This window comes from Bombus vosnesenskii, unplaced genomic scaffold (genome assembly GCF_011952255.1).
Source record: "Bombus vosnesenskii isolate JDL3184/JDL3185 unplaced genomic scaffold, Bvos_JDL3184-5_v1.1 scf7180000013311, whole genome shotgun sequence".
In the NCBI taxonomy this organism is placed as follows: domain Eukaryota; kingdom Metazoa; phylum Arthropoda; class Insecta; order Hymenoptera; family Apidae; genus Bombus; species Bombus vosnesenskii.
In genome coordinates this window covers 455,495-475,636 of record NW_022882959.1, presented here as the reverse complement: position 1 = coordinate 475,636, position 20,142 = coordinate 455,495, and the positions used below count along the sequence as shown (strand labels likewise).

At 37.7% G+C, this 20,142-nt stretch overlaps 1 protein-coding gene across 1 annotated transcript; it reads left to right on the top strand.

Moving 5' to 3' along the window:
• The first annotated feature begins 521 nt into the window (after positions 1-521).
• On the top strand, positions 522-15,827 carry LOC117234936 (TWiK family of potassium channels protein 18-like). The gene is made up of 8 exons (XM_033496523.1): positions 522-1,774; positions 3,322-3,794; positions 4,353-4,647; positions 13,371-13,527; positions 13,764-13,842; positions 14,021-14,187; positions 14,900-15,084; positions 15,730-15,827. Exons 2-8 carry the CDS (start codon positions 3,486-3,488, stop codon positions 15,825-15,827), a joined length of 1,290 nt encoding a protein of 429 aa, XP_033352414.1. The 5' UTR covers positions 522-1,774; positions 3,322-3,485.
• Positions 15,828-20,142: the final 4,315 nt, after the last annotated feature.

The window sequence follows — 20,142 nt, the reverse complement described above, 5'->3', positions numbered from 1 at the left end:
ACAAGGAATCAGTGCACGAGAGAGCCTCGTGGTGGTTTGGCTCGGCTCGTTTTCACGCAATTATCCATGTGGATCGTGAAACACACGCCATTAGACCCTTCCGGGAAATCGAATGCCACCGAGTGTCGCGAAACATTTTAATAAAATAAATTCTGAAATAAATTATTTAGATAAAATAATGTCAAGTAAATTATGACGTTGAATGGTTCGATATATGAAAGTTATTACATTAGTGGATTTTAAGTTACACAGAATTAAACATAGCCGATTAAAGGACAGTTCTTACGGCGAATAAAATTGGAGTTCGTGGATTTTGTTAACGCTTTGTGATTAGCGAATTTGTAATTGAAAATTTGTGCAAAGAAATAGATGTTTGTTTCCAGAAGAATTGGCAGTAGATCGTAGAACGTTGTACCTTTTGGAGATTCGTAGTTTTCTTGGAAAAGATATATTTAAATTATACGTAAAATTACACTTTAATTTTGTTTAAATTATAGAGATTCGATTTATCTTTAAGAAGAAAGCGAAGTAAAAGTGAAATAAAGAAAATTATCTTTTTTTTCTTTGGAAGAATTATTATGTTTTTCGATGAATGATTAAAGATTGATAATAACTTTGATGTAAACAGAAAGCGTGGATTTCAAGAAGAGCCGTGATTCAATTGTTCTTGACAATTATCAAAATCGGAAACATCGTGGAACATGTAAGAAGATTCACAAGGAAGAGGAATTGACGTGTCTTCTGGGAGAAAAATGATTTACAAAAAGAAACGTGCAAGTCCAAGAAGAATGGATTCACGCAGCACGTGTCAACACGTGGCGAGTCGTCTCGACAGTGTGTCTGACTCAAAGGCACAGGCTAGTCTATATTTAAAACGCCACGAGGGTATCTAAGTCACTCTGAAAATCCTGAAAACCCCAAGAAAGCGAGGAAGAAAGAAGAAGCAAGAAAGCTAAAAGGTGACGCAAAGATAAAATGCAATACGTAATTCGAATAACGCTCGAATAGCTTCGATCCATAATTTTGCTTGCAAAAGGATTTCCAAAAATCCTTCGAATCTCCAAAGAATCAGTACGACAAAGCTGATCCATTAACGCAAGAAGTAAGATGAAAAGGCCGATAACCTGGACGACTAATTTCAAGTGATCGAAAGCGAACGAAACGAAATTTTCAAAATCAAAAAAGACAGACGACACATCGAAATCTCTAAAATTCGGCAGAAGCCAAATAAAGCAAAGAACAGGCATAGGTGCGAATCAGAGAAAAACGATAGGAAGGGAATGGAAGTGCAAACCAAAGGGGAACAACTTGGATTAATAAGAGTGATCGAAAAATTCAAGATCGGACGATAAGATAAACGGGATTTTCGCTTCTCGAGAAATTGATCGTTCCTTCGGCGAAACGTATACTACGACCTGACAATAGATTTCGTTAAACTCGTTTTCGATTCTTGGCGGGTCGTGGACGAAGTCGATAGCAGGAGAGAGGTTGTGCATTCGAACGATATAATCCAGGAAAAGGCAGAAGGGACAGGACGACTGGCGATACTGACGTTTCCTATTAAACGGGACCGTGTAATTTTGCTATTGCGCCGGGTCAGCGATCGCGTATAATCGGCGCTCCCCTTTTTAGCATTCTACCGTGTTCCTCCTATTAATTTATCTGGAACGGATCGCGGAGGCCAGAGGTAAGGCAGACTTTTATCCGGAAACGGCCGGTCGGGGGATCGTCATGCGGGCGGACCAAGAGGAATTGGACCTTCTAACCTAAACGGGTACGTTGACGAATAGGACGTTCGCTTTCGAATGCCTGAAAGCAATGCATGTGTACTATCCTTCGAGAGTATACGAATACACTCGCATATTCGTGATAAGATACATCTCAGTTGCCAAAGCAGGAAGTTGAGATAAATTAAGATGATAATAAATAAAAGGATAAAAAGAACAAGGAGATGACAAAGAATATCAAGTATTATATGTAAAAATTAACAGAGTGAATAAATTGTTCTTGGCAATTTACGATATAACGTACCTGTAAAATAATACAACGTGTATGATATATTGTTATATAACACAATATATGTATTTAAAATGTATTCAGATAATATCTTGCCTATTCTTGATCAGACAATCGAGGTTGTTAAAATAGGAAGCAATAAGCATGAACAATAAATAACGTTGCATGTAAAAATGATCATATAACGTTGAAAGAAATAGGGAAAACGATAGGAAACATTAGATATGTAATATTCAACGGACAGGTAGATTACGAAAATGATTTTGAAACAATGTCTGTTCTCGACAGTGCATATCATTCGGTACGATATAATAAACTATCGTTCAGAATCTAAAAGACGTTTGATACCGAAGCCGACAAGATTATAATCATAAACTTCTTCTTCTAACTCGAACCAAACTTAAGAGCATAATTAACAAATTGTATAATACGTAGAGAAAAAGAGGAAGACTCTTAAACCTCGTTCCATAGAGTCGTATAGCCAACTAAAAGCCGGAAGAAGGCCAAAACTTGGAGCATACGTTTACTCCGCTCGTGTTACGGAGAAATGAAAAGGGTGGCCCCGAGCTCACGGTCGACACGGTATATGCCTGACTTCTTTTTTTATTTTACGACTGCCACCGAAATACTTTCGTAATGGTGCACGCTGGGCTAGCGTCGCGACGCAGCGTCGGGTATTTCACGCATGTTAGATCTTCGTCGCGTCCAACCGCGACAAACGACCTCCGTCATTACGCAGGAAACTTCGAAATTACCTCTCTTCCCTCGCGTTTGTTACATCTACGATCGGTTCGTTAACCTGACAAACTGACCTCTTAATAATCTCGAAATGGCTACCTTTTACCTTCAACTTTCTTTATTAGATAATCTTATAAGGATTGTCGACCCTTGAAGAAATTTTCTAGTAGACGTTCGAAGAAGAGAGATAGCTTGCTTTCTCAAAGACCCTTGTACATAAAAGTTCGATGCTTTATAACGTTTAATTCTCCGTAATAAACTATTCCTAGATGAAATCGCCGTAACAAACTACCAATATCTCTATGACTTGAGCAAAGATATAAAGAAAAACAAAGAAAATCTAATAAACCCTAGTAAAATTTCCGTTGCAAATTTCAACAATTTTTCTACAGATATAAACCGCGATAAGTAGATAAGGCAATATTGGCAGCGACCAATACATCCAACGCTTGAACCATACCTCCCTCAGAAAGGCAACATTAATAAAGAAAGAAAAGAAAGTCCTTCGTAAAAACCTTCTAAATTGAAATAAGATCCGTCTTTGAAATCTCACCAATTTCTCTACAGGTACAAAACGTCATAAACAATAATACACCACCATGTACGTGGAATGCTCGTAGCGGACCGCTCTCGAACGGTTCGATAGAGTCAAAGTCAGAAGCGAGTAGAACGAGCGTAAAGTGTGAAAGAAAAGGCAACGATATCTCGAGTGGTCGGATGCCGGATGAAAGATGGAAGGGGATCGAGCATCGTATTCGACGTCCAACAGAAACTGGCAGCGTGGAAATTATCGGGTACGCGGCGGAAGGCGAAGAAAACGAAGACGGAAGCCGTGGGGCGAGAGGATCGCGGACTGGACCAGGGCTCTGATAGCCTTCCTCTTCAGCAACGTCGGTATAGTGTGCCTGGTGGTCGGATATACCATAGCCGGGGCCTTCCTCTTCACCCACATCGAGGGTAGAAACAACCTGGACATCGTCGGGAACGTGATCAGGTTGAGGAACGTGACAGCTGCCACCCTCTGGGAGCTTACGTCCAAGGTAGCCACTTTTTCTTTTATACTATTTCCGTTTCATGGTTTCGAAAGAAAATTTTACTTCAGTTGGTTTTAGTAGGTGCGAGAATTATGGTTGACAATTTTTCTTCAATCAGTGATTTATGGATTTAAAGAAAAAGGTTTGCGGAAAGGAGAAAAAGCTTCCAATATCTTTGTAAACGTCCGTACAATATTATAGCGCGTTATAATATCTCATAAATTCTTATTAACAATCTTTCTGGACTTGTCGGTAACCTTCGATTTGAGGATTTTCAACTGTTTCATTAACGTCTTAGAAACGTTTTTACGGCAATTAAATCTGGTTCATAGATTTGTGGCATAAAATGGAAGTATTTGGGTACTACGTATATAGGTAAATTTATCGTTATTAAACAAGTACAATTTCCTTGCTGCGTAGTTTAATGTAAAAAGTACGTTTTAAAAATTGGATTAAATTGAATAGACGCGTCCTGAAAATCGAATAAAAAATATGCATTTTAAAGAGAGACTTAGAACCAACGAAATTCTTATCCTCTTTATTTGCTTGGTTGGTCACGCGCAGGAGAACGTGTTTTCCGAGAGGATCTGGAAAGCGAAAGTGAAGGCGATCCTCGAGAACTATCAAAAGAAAATGGTAATGGCCATAAAGAATGGCTACGATGGCGGGGAGGAAAACAAAAGGTGGAGCTTCGCTGGAGCATTTCTCTATTCTCTTACGGTGATCACTACTATCGGTGAGTTTACCTTCTTATTACACCTATCTATAAGACATCTTATTAAGACATTTTTGTCTCGTTGCACCTCCCATTCTTATTCAGTTTTCTACAATTTAGTTGTAAGAAAGAATTGGATTCAAAGCAAATAAAAAGGAATCTTAATTTCTTTCTTCCATTAAAGAACAGAACCATCGGGCTATAAATATCCTATTTTTATCTTCATATCTTATAACCACTCCATTTTTTGCAATTTGGTTGGAAGAAAGAAGTACAAAGAATGTAGAGAAAGAGGTAAGAAGAAAAAAGCAGATAAAATCTATCGAATGGTGAAACTTCTCTTTCTCCACCGTTTTTTTTTGTTCAACTTGGTTGAAAGAAAGGAATGGATCCAGAAATATTAAAAAAAAAGTAATAGAATTTTCATTACATACGTAAAAGTTTCATTTCCATTTGTTTTTTCTTTTTTTTGTTATATGATTGAAAGAAAAAAAGAGATTAAAAAGATAGCTTTATTTTCATAACGTAGACGTTTGATTTTGATTCGGTTCTTTGGACGAAATGGATTTAAAAACGTTACGGAAAATAAGAAAATTACTGTAAGATGAATCTAAAAAAAAAAAAAAAAAAAAAAAGAAGAAAAAAACAATACTAGATATAAATATAATATCTAAAAATCGGAAACCTTCGCTGCTACGCTGCCCCAACGCTTCTACTCTTTAGCAATGTGGATTACCATCCATTTCTGCAATTCCATTTACATGCTCATAACCACACCATAAATTACAAACACTCCTAAAAAAAAAAAAAAAAAAAAAAAAAGAGAGAGAGAAATTACTCCGAGTGGGTTCAATTTACCCGCCTGCATAATCATCGTCCTTAACGTTACAAGAAAATTGTACCAACTACTCGAGAGAAGAAAACACCGGGAGAAAAAAATCGAAAAAACAAAGGGGTGAAATAGACGGCAGAAAGTAGAAACATACACGAGAGAAACACGACAGTTTTTGCCGGGACAAAGTTTAATGTTTCGCGTCGGACGAGCCTCGACCTGGCTAACCAGCTTGCAAAAAGAATGGTTAATGCCGAAAAGAGGAACACACGGACGCGAGTGACCTTTAACGTTTGAAATGTAGCCGCCGACTCGAGGAACGAATGTTTTCAAAGTTCCAACGAAGGAAATTGCGATCCAGTTTACCTGTGACCCGCTGGATAAATCTGTTTGCTAGGTTTGGTCCGGCAGGGATCAAACAAAATTGGATTAAGATCTGTGTATGTAAGAGCGTAAAGGGAGATGCGTTTTATTTTATTTCTCTTTTTTTCTTTTTTTTTATAAGCTAGAGGATATTTACGCGTGTTCTCATTAGCATGAAAGATAGAGCCTCGGATCTCGCCCTTAAAATATGAAATTTAAATAAATTATAGCGTTCTGTGAGGCTAACGGCTTATTTTAAGCTAAGGGCGTGAGGATATTACGTTCTATATAAAATACTGTAACGCGGAAGAAGGAAAAGTTAGTTTTGTGAATGCTGAACGAATATAATTTCTTTCTCATTAATTCCTCGTTTCAAGATCATATAGTAAGATAGGTAGGTCGATTAAAAGTCGATCGAAAATTTCCTAGACATACTTTGACGCTTTTAAAAGATTATAACGCGGAGATTAGAAACATATAAAGGGCAAGAACAATTTAAAATTAAAAATATTTTCATAAGAATATGAAATTGCACAAATGTCCGTATAAACTACTTATAGCTTATCGCTGTTTGCCCTTTTTTTTTATTGATTATTACAATTACGGTTTTCCTCCTGTAGTTGGTGAGTTACGTTAAAGTTTACTGATTTCTGATTTCAACGGGACACAGAGAATCAGAGGATTAATTAATCAGGAACGATACACAGTGTCGATCGGAAGATCGATTAAGATCAACGTCCCAGGGAGTAGCTTCGTTAATCTCAGGAGGTCGACCGATCGGTGACTCAGCTCGGCCGTTAATTAATTTCCGGCCTAACGAAGTCTCTCGTGTATGATTCGCAGCTTGTCGGCTGTCTTCTGTGTATACCAAAATCGCTTCCCAGTAACGGCCGCGCCGATTTCTCGACATCCAGGAAATACGAAACTGTCCAACCAGTGTAATTAAGTTCTTCCACTTTTTCCCTTTTCGCGGTTGCTTTAGATATTTTCTATCTCTTGGAATACACGCTTGGCTCCAAGAAGTATCGATTTAAAGGAAATCCGTTGATGGTTTATCGATAAGAAAAGATGAAATGATGCGTCTTGATTAAGTTACTTTTGAAGTTTTAATTCTGATGGGAAAAGTAGGAGTTTCGGGAGAAAAATAGCTTGTGTCTTTCGATAAAGCCTTTTTTCAACTTTGTTCGTTAAAAAATATTCAAGAGATCTCAAGAATATTCGAGAAACTAACAAAATCATCCAAATTCGTCAAATAAATTATTCATAGAGAACAGATATCTATCGAAATATTGGATACGAATCTTTTTATTCGTTCTAAGATTCTATAATCTCTCTTTATCTTAAATTTCTAATTATTATTAAATTTTTTCTCATTTTTTAATTCTCTAAAGCTTTCCTCGTTTCTTGTAACGATAAAAAATGTTTCCATACCGATGTGAATTGATCGAGAAAGAAATAACAGATGATATATCGCCTTAATAACACTTAATGCACTAAGAAAACGATAGAAAAAAGGGGTTCTAGTAGTTTGTCAAGAAAACGTGGTGATACAGTATCGGTTTAGATTGTTTGTCGAGCGAAGTACACTCAAGACAGGAGTACCAAAACGGGAATACGAAAACGCGTTAGCCGGAGGTATTAATTATACGAAAAAGCAGCGGGATTCGGCACCGATTGTCAGACGACTTAAAGGATGAAGTCGATAACGAGGCAGACTGGTTTACACGAGGGACTTCGGCTGAGTTTACCTGCAAGTTTGTTCCTCGTTACAGAAATTGCACGTCGTTCGATCATTTGGGTACACACAAACCCCGTTAAACCCCGTTAAAGTTTCGTCGGACTATTATCTTAACTGAAACTCGCTTGGTCGAAAGAGAGAGGCCCGCTAGTCGTAGTTAAAAATATTCCAAGATCACAGATCATTTACCTTCAACGTCTTCAACGCGTATAAACCAATGGTTTTACGGATGGTCCAAAAGTACAGAAATAATTTTTCTTTTTTATTTTTTTTTTTTTTTTAGAGAGAAGTTATTGTTAAATATAGAATCTAAGAATATTGGTTCTTAGATTATTTTTTGAAGGAGAAGATTTGTTACCGGCTTTTTTGGTTTCTTTATAAAAGATATTTATTCCTATAGAGAGCTTTTTATAAACTTAACGCGTGAAAGTTTGTTCCTTTAGATTTTATTTTTACAACGAAATAAATGCCTCCTTTAGATAAAAAAATTTCGCTTTTCTCGCTCGCAAAATCGAGTAGAGTTTCGAAGAAGATTTTTTGTCATTCGTAAGATTAAAATCTGTATGTTAAAGAAATACTCTAATAGCCAAATCCGACGAGCTAAACATAGCCGACGCGATGTGACGGAAATCGAGCGTAGCACGACCTTCGCTCGATGATCTTCGGAGGACGCTTCGAATATGAGTCAATTAATTTCCGATTCAGCGTCGTTGACCGCGTTTTCGAAGGACGTGTTTAGCCCAAGCCAACGACAGTCTGTTCCACGCGATAAAACCGAAAATCCACGATTAAAAACTTTCCAACGATTTTAAATCCGAATAATTTCGCTGTTCGATGTACACTGTCGCTTAAAAGTATGCGAACGATTGTTTATTTTTGACAAAATGTAATTTGGTTAGAAAGTTATAAGCAGAAAAACCCAGGATGATTTTAATCTTTATCAGAGCTATCCGCACGATATTATGACGCGATAAAGCTTGGTTTTACAGATTAGCGTACAGTAAACGAATTCACAACTATCCTCGAAGCAGTTCTTGTCAAGTAACAGATAAGATAAAAGAAGATTCACGATAAATTCCGAGAAGAGTCGCGTACGAAAGCAGGCCAGATTCACGAAAGTTTGTTTCCATAGGGAGATCAAAATACGAAAAAACTACGATATCGATATAACGAACGCGACCATTCGACGCGCAAATCATTCACCAACGGAAAAATCCCCTGAAAAAGGAATAGTTAATCGATCGTTGAAACATTTATGCGAACCTCGCGAAATACCTGCTGGTATACCGAACATGCTGCACAATATCTTGCAATTACTCTAAATATTGCCAGACTCTAAATGTTGCAGACTCGACGAATCCGATCGCGATCGTCCAGTTTTCGTAATAGCGGAAAAGAAATCGTTCCATTCATCGGCATATGTAACGTATTATTACAAGCATTGCACTTACCTCTTGCATAAATACGGACATATAGCACTCACTCTGTCGTCTTGTTAATTGGCCAGCGTCCCTTTCCCCACTTCTCGAATTTTCCTGATCTAAGTAAGTCTAATTCGCCGCAGGAAGGTAAAAGGCAAAGCCTTATCTTTTAAATCACTTCGTATATTCTTGAAACACCATTAAAAGAATTTCAACGCTTTGCCGAGGTTCCTCCAGAGGCAACGCAAAACAAAGTATATAAATGCTCTTTAGGAGAACGCGGTTTATTGGAAACGTCATTAGAGCCGAAAGATATATATTACATATTCATGAAGTTTAATGAAATTAGTAGCAGTGTACTTTAGGAAAGTTCATCGGTGCTTATTACCTGGCTAGTTATCTTTGTCCTCGGCTCTCTATGCATAAGGGGCAATGCTTGGCTTGCAGTCAATGAACAAAACAGGACTTAGTAGCGAGGAAAATTGGAGGAGCGGAGGGGAGGGAGTGACGGTGGTTGATTAATAAGGCAATGGAGAGCGAGTGCCGCATCCCTGAGTGTGTGTAGGGGATAAGTGCGGCGACTGTACATAATATATCGCTAATGCCGATGAATGGAACGATTTCCTTTTCGCTATTACGAAAACTGGACTATCACGATCGTATTGGTCGAGTCTCGAACACGTGTGACAATATTTTAGCCGTAACGCTAATAAGTCTCAAGGTTCGACTGGATTATGATTCACGCTTATTATATGTACTTCGGATGGCTACTCGAAAAATCAGATGACGTAAATAATAGTACGTTCCAAGCTAAATTTAACGTCGACTATGATACTTCTTTTTTAGGCAAAAACAAAAGAAGGCCACTGGCGTTGGTAGATCGAGGGAATTAACGAGGGGAACTTTTATCGCGTTACAGGCGATACAGGTATAGGTGAGCGCGCGCGTGCACGCGACCTTTCAATTAATTCCCGGGGGCCTCTCGTCCCTTCCTCGCCCATGTCCCATCACCCTCTTCTGGGTTCGAGACGAGACCCAGCTATCCACTTTATCTCAACCGTGATTACAGGCTAGCAGCATCAGCCTAAAAGGGTAGGCTAGTCGACAGGCAGATCGATTCGCGAGCCGACCGTAGCCCGGCTAACGATAACCGCTCTCGGAACGTGTGAAAATTTTCGAGGACACGCCAATTTAATCGCTACTACAGTGGTGGACTTGCGTTGTACAGGGGATCCGGGGATCAGATAGTCGATCGATGGTAGTACCTTATATCTTGTTCGATTCGCAGGAATGTTCAGGCCAGTGGCTCTTAATCCAGCGTATGAGCAAAAACTTTCAGGAATACGCTGATTGCTTACCAAAATGTTTATAATTTTATAAAAAATGTTCAATATTTATGCCACTTTTCTCTTTATCGATATATGAACAACGGTGGGAATAAAACCACGTATAAGATGTATAAAGCATAAAACCGCTGATCTATGAGATTCATAAAAATATGAATTACTATAAAAATCTATAACCTACTCATAATACCGATATATATATATATATATATATATACTTGTAATTCATTGATAACGGCACATCGATTAAACGCAAATGGAATACGAATTAGCGTTTCGTGGTAAAATGATCAGAGTCGTCAAAGGGAGCACTCGGAAGTTTCGTGGACCGATACGAAACGCATAAATCATCGAGGATCCGCGTAATCAGCGTCGCGTGGCGCTCATTGACGGATCGAGGACATTAGTGACAGTGTAACATGACGCAAAGGAATTATTGGTGATTAACCGAAAGTACTGGGAACCGATGTGTCTTGGTAGGCCAACGGGACGTGCTCGTTACACTAGAACCGGATAATTTCACCGTGGGTCAACCAATCAATTATCAAGATTAATCGCAGCACGCCCGATAATTTGCGACAACGCTTTATTTGACCAGCGAATTTATTAATAATTCAACGTAGTCGATAGTAGTCCCTCTTGTATTTCTGACTCTTCCCGTTACGATAGAAACTTGACTATCCGAATTTAATCACGTTATATCAGACCGTTGAATTTTTCAAGCAATCAATTATACGTACAATCGTATAGTAATTATATCGATGCGTAAGTATAAGTAATTTTGTAACAAAGTGCAAAGTTTTTAGTTTTCGAGTCAGATACACAGAATTCGCTCGTCGATAGATCGTCTTTAGCGTTTATTTAATAAAATGTTGTAGGGTTTCCTTTTACTACGATTATTATTGCTATACAATTTTGTCGAATGTATAATAATATCGTATAATAATACATAGTTTTATTACAAATTGTACTACTTCCCAAACCTAACTTAGAAACATAATCTTGCCAAAAATAACTTGGACCAAATTATAAACTCACTGCCATGTTTTCATAAAACGCTTGAATGTCGCGAAGAAAAATTCTCAAGAGGTTGGTGCTTAATAGAAAATTCAATAAACGGGAAGAAAACCGTCGATATCAGCGCATACAAAGACATAAGGTCCCTCGAAATCGCTTTACCACTGGAATTTAATCACCCAGCACCGTTCTCCAGGCCGGATACCGGAAACCCAAAGCCTCTGACGGCTCGCGCAGCGCTAAACAAATCATCGTGCCGTGAATCGCCGATAAATTATAATAAAGCGGCTTGGAACGTAAATACTCCGAGGCTGGTTTCCGGCTGTATTGGCCTCTCCGTGCTCTCCCGGTGTTTTCGAGATATCGATGTTTTCCGTTTTCACGCATACGCGTTCTCGCTACATACACAAAGTGGATCAAGTATCTATTCTATACAACGTGGGTCTAAATTCGTAGTAGCAGCGAAGCTAGGAAGATTGTATGGCTCGAAACAAGACGAAAATCAAGAATAACAAAATTATGTCGAAGGTTTCATTTTTGTGAAAATGGGATTTGGAAACCTGCCAAGTATGCGTGTACATGGCTAATTCCCGATTGGGTAAGAGCGGTTCTTGGAAAATTAAAAATTCCATAACTAACAACTTTGAAAATTTGAAAATCGTTGAAACAAACAGCTCAGAAATATCGAGATTTCGAAGTTTAACGAACAAAAGATTTGAAAGGTTATAAATTTCATAGTTCAGACATTTGAAAACGTGAAAATTTTTGAATTCGAAGATTCGGGAACTTGGGGATGTAGAAACGTAACAAACGAGAGATTCGACAAACTAGAAATTCGGAAATTTAGAAGTTTTTCGATTCGGAGGTTCGGATTTTTGGAAATTTAGAAATCTAACGAACAAAAGACTCGGAAAATTGGAAATTTGATAATTTAGAGAATTTGTAGTTTGAAAATTTAGAAATTTGGAAATGTAGAAATTTGAAAAATTAAAAAATTGATCGGTTTGTAGAATTAGAATACGAGAATTTTCCGAAGTTTGCAGAAGTAGACTTCGGACGCCAGAAAGCAATGTAAAAAGGGTAAACAACTTTAACGTCCACGATTCTCGGATATTCACGGCTCTTTTCGCCTTTCGTAATCCTTCGAATACGATCCATAATTTGATGGAACGAGATTCCCAGAAGGGTTGCTCGTAAAATCTCGGCTGGAAAATGATCGTGGGCGATATCGTCGGAAACTTTTGACTTCCCTTCAACGATCTTTACGACGCTCGACAGGTGTCGAAGGGTCGACGGTAACTTATAGTCGATTAAGTAATTAATATCGTACTCTCGCGAGAACACGCTCGATCAGGCATTCCTTTCTTTTTATAGTCAACGCGCGTTCAACTTTACACTTGGTGACTGACGACCGTTGATTCTGAGAGGGGATTTTAATTAAAATACTCGCGGTTGATGCTGTTACAAAATGTTACCGAACTGTAGATAAGATCAGGTACTTTGTTTTTTTTTTTTTTTTTATTTGGATTTTCTAAATCGAATCTGCTTAAAGATTATAGACAGGTGCAGCAACTCGCGAAAGTATTGGAACATTTACCACGGAAAAGGATATAGTAGAACTCCATTTATCAGAACTTGTCGGAGAACAAACAGTTTATATACAATTGGAGTTCGTATAATAGGAGCTCATCAATTATCTCTACCATTTACCATTTTTCGCTCATATAATAGGAACTCAGGTTCAGATAAATGAATTCAACCAGCAAAAGTTCATTTAATCGGGCATTAACTAAAATTTTGTTCGGACAAACGGAGTTTATAATAAATAGAATTCTACTGTAAATATATCGCGCCTCTTATTACAATATCATGAATGATTCGACAGATTATAGAGATCCATAATTGAACGCAAAATCGTTATGCAATTGTGAAGATGATGAATCAAGTTCAGAGCGTAATTACGTTATTATACCATATTTGTTATAACAGTCGTTATTATAATCTGATGTTTTTAACATAACTAAGAAAAAGAGAAAGACACAGTCGATACATTTTCTTCACGAACAAGTGAAAATTTTCGTGTTCGTGGCTTTTTTCGATGAAACGAAAGGAAGGATACGGAAGAAGCGGCGACTTTTCTTGTTTCACAGGTTACGGAAACATTTGTCCAAAGACGAAATGGGGCAAAGTGGTGACCATAGTGTACGCCATAATAGGCCTGCCACTTTTCTTGCTATATCTAAGCAACATCGGTGACATTCTTGCGAAAAGCTTCAAATGGACGTACGCTCGTTGCTGTCTGTGCAAGTAAGTATTCTCCTTTTCTTCTTATTTCGTTTTATTTCATCCATTTCTACTTTTATTGGATCGTTAGCGGAAACCTTAAAATTCGATTTGTGAAACCATCGTTGTTACATCGATCTACTTAATTGTTCAAGGATTAAAGAAATTTGCTTTTTCTTTTCTTTTAGATCCAGAGAATTCTGGTACTTTTGCTTCTTTTTCCTTCGATACGGATTTTTTCTTACTTTTTTTCTTTAAAGATGTCGCAGAAGGCCATTAGAAACGATGCCAAGAGGAAATACTCGTGATGACGCGGATGTAAGGAGAAATCATTGGCAAGTAAGTTTCGCGTTAAAATTTCGTTAACGCGTACTCGTAAATCGATATGTAAGTTTCCTTTGTATTAGGAAAGTAATATTCGCGAAAAATTCTGTACTCGCGCAAAATTCTCGGACAAATAATTATAAAATCAGGAAACGGTACAATTTTACGATAATATAGAGGCATTTGTCGATAGATGGTCGACATAGATGGAAGAGAAATTGATTCGTTCAGCGTGGACAAGAATATTTCCTTGGAAAAACACGATACGAAAGAGGAAAATGACGATGACAGTAATAGCAGTAGCTATGATCCTCAACAAGTCACTGTACCTTTGACGCTCTGTGTCGCCATAATGGTCGGGTGAGTCGATAATATTTAATTAACCCGTATTTACAAGTACTTTTGACTAAGTAAATGATCGAAACATATAAATATTGATAAATATTGAAACATGTAATAAATAAAGTTCTGTATCGAGAGTTGATATCCGCTACATGTAAATTAGAAAAAGCTAAAATATAATGATAAACACTAAATGTTTATATCAAATTAGATTAACTTAAGGAACCTAAGTTATAAACTAGCTATATAAATATAAATATAAATAAGCTATAAACCTTAAATATCGTGGTGACCGAATATAAATCATACTCTGCAGCACACCATTAAGTGAAATTATTATTTTGGATATTGATGAAGTTTCTTGAAGAACAATATCTCTCCTTGGTTGAAAGAAATATAGATCTTAATATTCTTGGCAAAGAAAATTTCCTTTTCTGATAAAATACGATCTAAAAAAATTATGAATCTCTCCAATAAAAAAACGCACCAGCAAAGTATATCATACGTAATTAACCTTCTGATATATTACGATTATTAGCGTCAATTTTATAAAAATATCAAAATACAAACCGACTATAATCATAATGTCACGAAATTAATCACAGACACGAATTAACGAATTCTCAAATTATCTTATTCGTCGATTTAAAACGGAAAATTTGTTATTCGTTGATCTATCGAAGGAAAATCGCGATTACGAACGATCGTGTCATTTGGAGGGACTTTTCAGGTACATTTGGGCCGGAGCCATCTTGTTTTCCGAATGGGAAGACTGGAACATGTTGGACGGTTCTTATTTCTGCTTCGTCTCCCTGTCGACCATAGGTTTCGGCGACATCGTGCCGGGTGACAAAATCTACGCGGCCCAGGGCCTCGATTTATCCTTCATCTTCTGCTCCATGTACCTAATGCTCGGTGAGTGCAGACCGACCTCACAATTTTATCGGTTTCGACGTTTAATGCTTCCAATTCCCTACGGACATTCACTTTTTCCATCCTCGTCCACTTTTGTCTTCTTTCTCTTCTCCTTTCTATCTTTAGATAAATAAAAATCACGTACATTCGTTAAGTTTTCCAGTTACCAATTCGTAATTTGTCTTGCGAATGGATTACAAAAATTTTATTCTACATTTCCCATCTATCTGTTTTTCGTCTTTCTCGGTTTGCAGCAATCTTTAACGTATACGGATATCGCGTTTTTAATTTTTGTATAACGTTTCAGAATTTTCATACACTTAACTTGCATATCATTTAAAATATTTAAATTATATTCCAGCAAAGGAATTCTCGATATTCGTAATATCAAATGAAATATAAATAAATAAAATATCAAATATCAAATAAAAATAAAACGTGAAATTGTAAATACAATTTTATATCGTTTTTTTAAGAAATAAAATGTATGTATAGTACAGCGGATATCATATTTTTTATCTTTCGAAAATTAAAACGATCTCCCCTTTCAAATATTTGACATTTACATTTACAAGACTTCAAAATACATGAAATTCAATTTTAACCAAAATATTTTCCATTTTTTTGATTTGTTTTTTCATAAAGGTCCACCACTTTTCCTAAATACCATCTACGACAAGGGCAACCTCCCGTATAGATCTTTGAGTCCACTGGACGAGTGTTTCGTCTCATGTCCTGTTTGAATTGATATTTGCGAAAGGGTCGAACCATGTCACCGTGACGAAATTCTAACGGCAGTTAATGTGTGTCGCGATTTAATAGTTCTATTCAGGCCGGTTTCCAAGCACACGGACTTGACGACACGACAACGAACGTTTCGCTTAACAACGTTCTCGTTGATCCGATTCATTGAACGAATAATGTAATACAAGCTCGGAGGAACTGCGCGCTCCATTTTATCCTATAAATAAACGCATTTACGAACGATCGATTTCGATCCACGTATTGATCCCGACAGAGACGTCTGCTTCTACCGTGATTTATCACTACGTCATTCAATCGTGTTTGAAATTTGAGAACAGATTGCTATTGTTCCCCTTGTTTTATCTGTTTCTGTGATCGGCACATCGCAGAAATCAGTTTCTCGCTTATTTTTATGAAACGAATTATATTACTTTATTTCTATACCTTTTTTTTTTTAGCAAAGTGCAAGGTGGATGTTGATGCAGATGCTGCTTTCAACGTTTTTTTTTCTTTTTTTCAAATATCGAATATATATTCCATATCTTGTTATATTCACAAATATGTACAAGATGTACAGTCTCGAAGCAGCCATTTTTCCAATAATCGCACGAAATGGATCGGCCTCGACTCGGCTACAAACTGCGATAAAGGAATTTTTCAAGAATTTACTTTCTCGATAAACTAGGTCTAAGGATTGTACACGCTGTATAGGCGCATGTATATTTTCTTCGCTTCGAACGATCGAGATTCAGAAACGCCGTACGCGTAGATTCGAATGTCCGTCATCCGCCAGGCGAAGATCAAATATTTTTTTCGAGCTTTTTTTCTTACGATCGTTTCATCTTTGTTAACGAAACGCTTCGTTTACGGGTTCAGCTTTTATTAGAATATTCATTAATTGAAAGCTATCATCAGAGTAGAAACCAACGAATCTCTTTAAATCCTAAAAGCTTCGTGGAAAAAAGCCGCGGAACGAATGAAAAATAAAATCGTCCACTCCATCGATCAGAAAACTATCGATGCACGGCACAGCAACACATATTTGAGCAAGTTTTCGCTGGACGAACATCGAAACCGTCGCCGTAATTGTTTCTTTGGCAACGTGACAATTGGATCGCCGCGGATTTCCGCTGGAAACACGATGTCGCGTGGCCAGACTTGGTCGTTTTCAAAGAGATCGACAGCTTTAATTTGGCCAACGGTACGAAATATTCACTTCAAACAGTATCCATTCACTGGTTAAATTTCCACAGGGGGCATATACCGATAATATCACGTATACATAGAATATTTCGTAAAAATGTTTGTCGAAAAGTTCGTGTTATTGTACGAATTCCGATAGTGGTATATTTTCGATTCTTTAGTTTTGTCGATTCCTGAAGTTGAAACTTGAAATCGAGAGTTTAATACGAATTTGCCCGTCTTTGTCTTTATCCAATTTTTCAAAAATTCACGAGAATTTCATATATTTTGTCCTGACAGCCGCCAAGAGGTTGAAACACTCTAAACCATAAGCTTTTTAATTTTAATCTTCGCAAAATATTATATTATATTTACGCACATTTTTCTAACCATGTTATCTGAATCGTTCACGCTGTTAAAAACGCTTTTATCCACGAGATTTATCTTGTTCCAATCGCTCTAAGAAATTTAGCGAAACGTAGGTCTTATCGATGGTCACCGTAGGCGGTCAACGTCTCGATGATAAATAAAAATCTTCCGTCGTTTAAAATTCGTCGATTGTTCGATGCTGGCACGACCGTAGGTGCACACTTACGTGGTGTCGTGGTTAATGAATCGAGGGCCAAAGTGTCGCGAAGCGTGTCAAGGGTCAGGAGGATCGATTGCTTTTTAGCCGTCCGCCACTTTGTACGTGGCCAGACAAAAGTTTGACAACTAGCCCGAATTCTTCTTTCTATTTTAGCTTTTTTGAGGTTTACCCCGTGTCGTATCACAGGTAGTAGAGAAATTCGATTTTTCGATTGGCGTTTATGCGGCAATGGGAACGAGTCTCTTTGAAGCGGAGCTTTTTTCGAGTAGCGAATCGAATCCACGGCCATTTTATAGCCGTTCCTGTCTGAGCGTTGGTTTACACCGAGTGGACGTCGATCGAGCATGGATATTATTATATTATGGTACTATAAAAAAAAAAGAAAAAAATAGAAAATTGTGCTATCATACAAGAATCGTTCAAGAAACAAAGGAAATATAATTCTTCGTATCAAGCAGAACAAATCTTTTCGTTTATTCTCTTTTCCTTTGGAACGATGCTAGACATTGTCGTATTATAATGTTCTAAAGATTAGAAAATTACACTACAAGTACTCTTCGAGAAAACAAAGAAAGTCTCGAGTCTTTTCGTTATTATAGCACGCGGATATTATTATAGCACAATAGTTTGGCAAATAGAAAATTGCGTTATAAAAATCCTCGAAGAAACAAAGAAAGTATGATTCTTTGATCTCGACGCGTCAAGTCCATTAATTTCGAAAGAATATACGAGGACAGATTGAAAAGTTTTCGGAATAACGATAACAATAACAAATAAAGCAACATCTAGCCGGCGATTCTGGAAACTTTTCAACCCGCTTTCGTAACGAAACAATCTACTCACCTTTTTCGCGAGAATTCTCTTTACGTGTAAATTCAAAGATTCGCGAAACTAACATAAACTGAATGTAACCTTCATTTACAGAGGTAAACATTTGTAAAGTAAAAGGTAGCACTGAAAGTAACGTCAACTTGTCAGTAGGCACAAGCATCGTTAAAAATAGACTAACAGCAAAGTAATACGTTTTAGGTATGGCATTGATCGCGATGTGCTTCAACTTGATGCAAGAGGAAGTGATCGCGAAGGTGCGCGCGTTCGTGCGTACCATTAAATACATATTCCGATGCGACAGGTGACCATAACCGGTCTCAGCCACGTTCTGCTCCTCTACGACGTTCGGTAAGTCGAAACTCGTTTCGTTTTATTCATGATACACAGTTTCGTTCGAAGCAAATCGTACTTTGAGATCGGTCCTCCAGAGAACACGCTGTCCGAACGAATCGGAAATTTAAGTAGACGCGCGTCAGGTGTCAGAAATATTTTCAAGAAAACGCGAAATATTAGAAATCGCGTGATTCTGACGGAAAGAAAAGGATATAACGCAATATTAACGCAATAATTCGCGGATTTATTTGTACGTAGCAGATGACGACGATGTTGATTATAGCGATATAGCGAAGAAGCAACGTTTGTAACTTTATGCACAATATATAAGAAGATTAGTGAAAATATCCAATGTTCCCATGCCTTGTTTCTATGCAAAGATTTCACTTTCGATTGTTTCTTCCGTCCTAAACGTATAAACTAAAATGTCACAAAAGTAGTGTTTCCTAATTTCATTTCAAGTTTTGACGGCTTTTAGTTCGCTCGAAGCTCGCTCGTATCGAAAGCGGAACACGGGTGGACAGCTCTCTAGTAAAATTACGAAAAATAAGAAACTAAAAAAAAAAAAAAATAACTCGGTATCGAACGGAATTTGCGTTATGCCTTAATCTCGCCTTAGAGAGAACCACAGAAATCCTTGGGACGCGATAAATGCGATATACGCGCGAGCTATTTTCGAAAAAATGTGCTGTCTTCCGGCGAAAGCACGCGGCGCGAAGAAACGAGGAGAGAAGTTGTTTCTCTCAGCGGCGAATCGCAGAATAGATAAAGAAGAGGCAAAAAGAAGATAGTAGGTGAAAAATGAAGCCTTCTTTCGAGAGGAAATATAATGGGGGCGTGAAACGATCGATCGACGGGAATTTAGCGCGCCGAAAGATCGAGCTGAAACGCTCGTTTACGCTTTCAAAGACATTGCTTTCATTTCCTCCGAGCGATGGAATATCCAGCCGGGGCAAAGAAAAGCGTTAAAAATGGAAGATTTCATTATTATGCGACACCGTCTACAGTTTCATTAAATACCCAAGTTATTAACCGGGGTTATTAATTTTGTTCCTCGCTTTTGTTCTTATTACGAGATTTATAATTGCATGGAAAATTGTGGATGGATGTGATTAAGATCTTCCTCATTTTGTTCTCGAAGAACGAGATTTAACAATCTGGCCACTCGTGCACGATAATTAACCAAATAATAATTAGATAAATTGGAAACTAGAAGCACATTGACATCGGCAGACGCGAATCGGCGTCTTGTGTTTTTCGAGCGTTACCGACGGCAGACGTAAAACGACGTTTTTTATTTTTTCAAGCGTTGCCGCATATTCCATTTGCATACTTGTCTTGCAAAATTGCGCGGCATAGAAGACTAGGTGCTTGCGGCA